Consider the following 7,170-nt stretch of genomic DNA (forward strand, 5'->3'; position numbering starts at 1 on the left):
GGGGGGGGGGGGGGGGGGGGGGGGGGGGGGGGGGGGGGGGGGGGGGGGGGGGGGGGGGGGGGGGGGGGGGGGGGGGGGGGGGGGGGGCACATTAGAAACATCCCCTCTGTGATAAGCTGCAGCTGGTTACCATAGCAACGCTTATTACAGTCCCTGCACCCTGAGACGGGGCGGGGGCGTGGGGGGCAAGCCAGACAGAGAGAAAGGTAGTGGGTCAAGAGATAGTGTCCTGATTGTGTGTATGTGCAAGAGTGTGTGTGTGTGTGTGTGTGTGTGTGTGTGTGTCTGTGTGTGTGCGTGTGTGTGTCTGACAAAAAGGCTTTAGTTCATTGGCTCTTCATTAGATGCTGTACATCTGGTAAAGGCTGTGCAGTGGGAACGCTGCTTAAGGATAATGAGGGGACACACACCCACACTTATACACACACACACACATATTGCCCTCCAACTACCCCCATACCCACTCACAACCCCAACCCCCCCACGAATGCCCGCCCCCTTACACACACACACACACACACACACACACACACACACACACACCTGTCACCCTGGTCTCACACACACACACACACACACACACACACACACACACACACAGGTAGACAGGCGTCCCGCTTCCTGTCGCTAGGATATTTAACACAGTTCACCACATAACAGGTTGTGTCATGTGACTGTGCAAATGAAATATCCTTTCAGGCAGCCATGGACTGTCAGGCTCCCGATGTCTCCACGCACAGCTTAAATTGTGATTGAAGTCGCAGTCTAGCGTCAGCTGTGCGTCACCCGATCCCGTTTCTGTTTACCCATGTGCAGGAGAACAGGGTTTTTCCAGTGGACAGAACATAGCTCCACTAATCAATATTTTTATATTAACAATGGATTGAATGAGTATATTAAAGGGATCACAGTGGAAAAACCTGCAGAGAATAATCACCACCGCTGCGACTCTACGTTGAGTTTTAACCTCTTATTTAGTTCATTGTTTTAGTTTTATGTTTTCCACTTTTTATTTTGAAGCTAAACCACTGGACATGTTGTTTAATTTAAACAAAAACATAATACATAAATGATAGTCATGATACTAAAATAAACAGCCCAGGGAAACATTCAACATAGTAATATCAACAAGAACAAACACACAAGGGCTCTTCCACATCCCCAAACCACACTAGTGTCATCTGCACTAAATTAATGAGAAGTAAAATAAGTTAACATTTACTTCATCAGTCCGTGTCAGCGCTCCTATCAAGCTGTCTACATAAAGTTATACATCACCAGACAGACCAAGTTAGCGACTAGCTTGTGAGGAAGGTAGTGGAGTTGTAGATCAAATAAAACCAAGTGCATCTGAAAGACAAGCTCAGTGATTCTCCGACAGAGCCGGAGTTACCTCACTGTGCTTGCTGTTTACCGGCAGTCAGTCAGGACAGACCGCGCCTCTTCAACTGCTGAGTTTGGTTTGAAATGCCGCATAGATGTTCCCTGACCTGGACTTACCTCAGGAGGTGGACACAAACACAAACAGATCTCTGGGTTTTGAATTGTTGGTCAAACAAAACACGTGGAATGATGGAAGCACCTGGGGCTTTGGGGAAATTGTGATAGATATTTTTCACTATTTTCAGAAACCATCATGTTTTCACCAAACGTCTTCTTATTTTAGACTAAATCCTTAGCCAGCTGTCTCATAGAATCAACCTTTGACTATTGTGAGCACATGTAACAGATCATTTTGAGATTCCTGGTCCTTTTCTGCATGTTTTTTTCACTCCCATGTGGACAAAATATCCGAAACGACATTTGATATGCTATAATCCAAACAATAACACAAACTAAAACCTCTAAGCTAACACGCTTAGTATAAACGTGTCCAATTATGTGGAGGAGAAATTGTATTTCTCTCTGCACGCTGCGGGTTCTTCTAGACTGTTTTCAAGTGGGGAAACCAGAGACATTGTCTGTACATGATGTTTTTACCTCCTAATTGCTGCAGTATAAATTCTTTCTGAGTGGCCTTGAACTCTCTGTTTACTAGTCACTCAATTATTGTTAGAAACCTTCCTCACTGTTGCAGAAAATAAGCTGTCTACACACACAAACCCACAAATATAGTCTTCACAACACTCCTATAGAAGCATACAAAGACACACACCTACACTTACTCACCTGTAAGGTCAGCTCTTATTGGTTACCATGGCAGTAGCAGTCTCCACCATGTGCTACTAGTTTGCAGCTGGGGAGGAGGTGTGTGTATGTGTGTGTGTGATGCCCCACCTGTTGTTATCCACTGACTCCTGTTGGGTTCTCTGAGCAGGCAGTGAAGCCCTCCCCCTCCCCCGTCTTTCTCTCTCTCCCCCTTCCCTCTCTTTCCCCTGTCAGTAGCTCTCCCTTCATTGTCTCTCTTCCAGATTAGACAGACATCCAGACTCACATTTCCCTGCCTTTCCTTCTTTACAGAGGTACAGCTCACACTCCTACAGCCTTGTGGGGGAAAAAGGATGGTTCCCAAGACTTCCTGGTATTCCCAGAGCAGACACAGAGATCGCTCTGTCCTTTGGGAAGTTTAGTTAACATGTAATAGGTGTAGAAGTCTTTGTCTAATTTAGGGCTTCTCAGTCATTAAAGGATAATTATACGCCATGAATTTATTTCACACCATTAAACATAAGAGGAAATTGACATGTTGGCAACACTGAAACCTTTCATTACGCCTAAAATATCTACAGCTGCTAAAGACGGGCAAGATGTGTGTGTAAAGACCTTTTTCACATGACTTTCACTCCATAAATGTTCCAGTTTTACATGTTGCCTTTATGTGTAACATAAACATGGAAATGTATGAAGAAAGAATCTAATACATTTGGCTGTGGAAGTTTCAGGGTGCAACCTCTAGATGGGGTTTCTGAAATGTAGACGAGCGGGTGAAAGTGCGACGCGTCATCTGTCCTCCAACACGGCACGCAGAGATGCCTTAATGAAAATGAACAGCACACTAAAACAAGAGGAGGAAACTAAAAAATAAAATGAAGTTTAAATGAATTTTGCATTTGACTCTTTTATACAACTTTTATACACATCTAGAGAGGTCTTTTTGTTACATGAAGTTCACCAGCGACTAATCTTCATAAACAGAGTTACTCTAAACTGAGCCCTACAGATGACAACACAAAAGCAACATAAACCTTTAAGTGTGCTTTTGATAGTAGATAGAAAAGAGTCAGGAACGGTGCCCTTATTTGAAATGAAAGTCCTTGTTTTCATCCACTGCTATTGCAGCGAGATAGTAGTACTGTAGTGCCAGACTTCAGTTTTCACTTCACTTATTGTGGTCTTACGAGAGTCTAAAGGATGTGAGAGGAAGCTGGCCTTCAGCGTCACTTTTAGCCAAGCTTTATTTTAATTTAGTTTTTTTGTTTGTTTTCTGTATGTAAATTCCCTTAAAATTTAATGTATTATTGTTGTTATTATTAAAGACACTAGCTTTGGCAAGACCTTATTATAAATAGAACAATGGACAATTGACAGATGTAGAGCTGCAACTAACAGATTCGCTATCGATTTTAATTTGTTTATTAATTTTACTCATTTAGTCTATACAATCTCAGAAAAGGGTTCATAAAGACACCGTAGTACATTTACAGAACCCAAGGTTGTGTCACATGTTTTGTAAAATCAAAGTCACTTAATTTACAACTATATAAAACGGACAAAAGCTGCAAACCCTCATAGTAAAATTTAGATTTTTTTCCCTTAATAAATGAGATTTTTCAATAGTTTGTTCCTGCAAATCATATCATGTACACTCTCTACATGTTGTGCTTTTCCACACTTGAGCAATGTGTAGTTTAAAAGACCATAAGAAATTAAAGAGTGTCACTGTGACATAGTTGTTATTGCAACGTCTCTGCTTTGATTCTGTTTTGAAATCTGTTGCATGTCAGTCCGTCCCCACAGGCTGAAATGCCAAACAAAACTAAAACATGTTAGAAAGTTAGTAAGTCGAGGTTTCTCTCTCTCTCTCTGTTTGCAGTGCGTGGACAGCATGTCAGGGGTCGACTCGTCCCTGAAGCGCGTGGCGGTGGTGGAGGATTTCTTCGACATCATCTATGCCATGCACGTGGAGATCAGCGCCGATCCCGGCAAAGCCCCGAAACACGCCGGCCAGAAGAAGACCTACAAAGCTGTAAGAATGCTTAACATTTTCACTACATTCGCGCAGTGATTAGTGAAAGACATTTTCTGCTTTCGTTTTGAATCTGAATATTAGAATCTGTCTGAAACCTTACTCTTTCACTGTTCGTGGTTGCTGCTCGTGCATGTTTCGCTCTCGTTTTGTCGTCTGTCTCTTCCTTTTTAGCTTTCACCCCTCTATTTCTTCACGCATCTACTGCAACTCATACCAACCTCTGCTCTACACAGAGTGCATTCTCTCTTTCATAACGTGTGTCATCTGTTGCTTAATGTACTGTCCTCTCCCTTTCTCTCTCTCTCTCTCTCTCTCTCTCTCCCTTTCTCTCTCTCTTCCTCTTCTTTTGGGGCTTCATTCCTCTTTTACTGTCTCTGGCAAAAAAAAGAGACACGCTGGTCGAGTTTGAGTTTCTGATCTGCTGGATTTCAGTCTGAATGTTTCTGAAACAGACATTTTCTATTCAAACAGACAATTTCTTCTGCTGGTACTTCGATCATTATGTAAAATGACCAAACATTTCTTATTCCAGCTTCTCATATGTGAGGATTTACTGCTTTTCTTTGTCTTAAGTGATATTAAACTGAATATCTCAGAGTTTTGGACTACCGGTTGGACAAAACAAGCAATTTAATGACATCACCCTTGGCTTTATAAAAATGTGATTGTCCTTTTTTACTATTTTCTGACATTTTGCCGACCATTCATTATAAAACAATATTGGAAGATTAATTGATAGGGAATATTGCTGTTAGCTGCTGCACTACTTTCCAGGTATTTGTCCAAATTAATTTATTAAAAACATGACTGAAAATGTAAAATATGACTGAATTAAATAGCGATGAGAGTCCAGTAAATTAATTCTGAAATAATGTTTTTTATAGGTCACAGAAGTGCGCTACCTTCAAATATCAGCATCACTGTTATTCAGGAAATTATTTTCCAACTGTATTTCTTATCCCTTCCTTTTGTTTTATCTCATGATCCCTGACGGGACTACAGTAATTCTCCAGCCACTAATGCTGTATCCTAAACATAATCCTAACCTTAGACCCTGGGGAGACCTGCACTTAACTTGTTGGTAATGGAGGCAGATGTAGAAACAGATTCAGACTGTGAGTTTGGGAGTTGAGACACAACTGAAAGTAAATCCACCTGTGCTGCTGTTGGAGCCTGTGCTTAGCCGCTCTGCTGTCTCAGCTGCTGACACTGCCCTCTTTTGGTGAAATTGAGGAAGTACAGCTTCCACAGATTTATGCCTTGGCTGAGAACTGAAGTTGTGACAGCTATGTCAGCCAGCTGGGACTTTTGTTTTGTTTATATCTTTTACTTTTATTTATCTTCTTTAGCAATCTCTAAACCTTTCATCGACATAGTTTTCTTCCCCCTTTTTTTCAAAGTTTTGAGAAAAAAGATTGATCTTGATCTGTCAGACTGTCCTCTGTCCTTCTACAGTAGGTATTTATGTTTATATGTATGTATGTATAATGTATATACAGTATACTTAAATCCAGTTGGTAGGTTATCATTCCACATACTTCAGGTGCCACCAAAGGCTGTGAGTGACATTTGCCTTTGTTTTACCCGTTCCTTCCAACACACACACACACACACACACACACACACACACACACACACACACACACACACACACACACACACACACACACACACACACACACAGGTATAGAGGCTGCATAGCAACCCCCATCCACCCACGCTTTTTCTTTTGTGTCTTTGTGCCTCTCTTCTAGAATAAATGTTTGATTTATGAAAAATGCACACACCCACAAATGTATAGACCTCATATCCTCAGCATCACTCAGTGCAGAAACGTTTTTTTTTAAATTCACATTTAAAGAAAGCAATTATAAACGGCATCTATCTTACCGTTCCCGACGGTTTTTTTTAATTTGATGAATTGGAGACAGTTTGCCTTTAATGATAAAGAATAGTTTGTTCTGTACTTAATAATCAGCTATAAACATTAGATTTTATTGTCAGTCCCTTTAGACTAAAGTTGTTTTTTTTCTTTGTAGTGCCTTGACCGATGAGATCACAGACCAGACAGAGCAAGTGAAAATGCCCTTTCTCACTCATACGATAATCACGCTGCTCAGGGTTGTTTAAAAAGAAGAAAAGAAATGACTAACTAAAAAGGTTCATTCATAACACCTCAACACAATATTCCTGCCCGAAATGCAAAGGCAAACAAAGTATGAACAGGAAGTAAAAAATAACTAATTTCCCAGACAATCATACGTTATTTGGCAGTGCTATTGTAAAATGGGAATTCCAGCTTTGTGATGTGTGTGTATTTGTCAGTAGTGATATTCATGCGACATGATCCCGTCTTGCCCCTTTTTGCCCAAGCTATTTAACAATATACAACATTTGTCTTATATCCTAGGCTTGACTGAGAATTGCTGCATTCTCTAAATCAAAGAAAATGTTTTAATATAATATACATATTTTATTATATTTCAATTTTTAAAGAAGTGACGATAAGTGATGCAAGTGATGCAGCTCTGTCCAGATCCCATCATCGTACAACTGTGTGGCTCTTTTGTCATCAGTGCTTTAAGAAATGAGAAAAACAGTTTAAACACTCTCTCTCCCTCTGGCTCTGTCTCGCCCTCAGATAGCGGAGACGTACGCCTTCCTGCCCAGAGAGGCGGTGACTCGTTTCCTGATGAGCTGTGGAGAGTGTCAGAAGAGGATGCACATCAGCACCACAGGACAGGACTGCAAAGGTACAAACACAGCACAAGAGAGTGAGCGCTCTGATCTCACTTTGAGTCTGGGGACCTTTTTTTAAGTACAAATGGTATCTTACAACATCTTACAGTCAGTGGGATCATTTAAGTAATGATCTTTCTGCGGTTTCATTGCAGTTCTATTTTTCTGGCACAAACGGTTGACAATAGCCGTGCCTGAAATAATGTTCCCAATGATGGAATAAAAACAGTACTGTCTTCTTC

At 41.2% G+C, this 7,170-nt stretch overlaps 1 protein-coding gene across 2 annotated transcripts in view; it reads left to right on the forward strand.

Moving 5' to 3' along the window:
• nol4lb (nucleolar protein 4-like b) overlaps positions 1-7,170 on the forward strand; it is a 170,172-nt gene that overhangs the window by 40,941 nt on the left and 122,061 nt on the right. For both annotated transcript variants that reach the window (XM_046057189.1, XM_046057190.1), the window contains 2 exons: positions 4,034-4,186; positions 6,831-6,942. In XM_046057189.1, coding sequence (XP_045913145.1) covers positions 4,034-4,186; positions 6,831-6,942 — 265 coding nt within the window. The remainder of the gene's footprint in view (positions 1-4,033; positions 4,187-6,830; positions 6,943-7,170) is intronic.

Source organism: Micropterus dolomieu, linkage group LG08, assembly GCF_021292245.1.
Source record: "Micropterus dolomieu isolate WLL.071019.BEF.003 ecotype Adirondacks linkage group LG08, ASM2129224v1, whole genome shotgun sequence".
Taxonomy (NCBI): Eukaryota; Metazoa; Chordata; class Actinopteri; order Centrarchiformes; family Centrarchidae; genus Micropterus; species Micropterus dolomieu.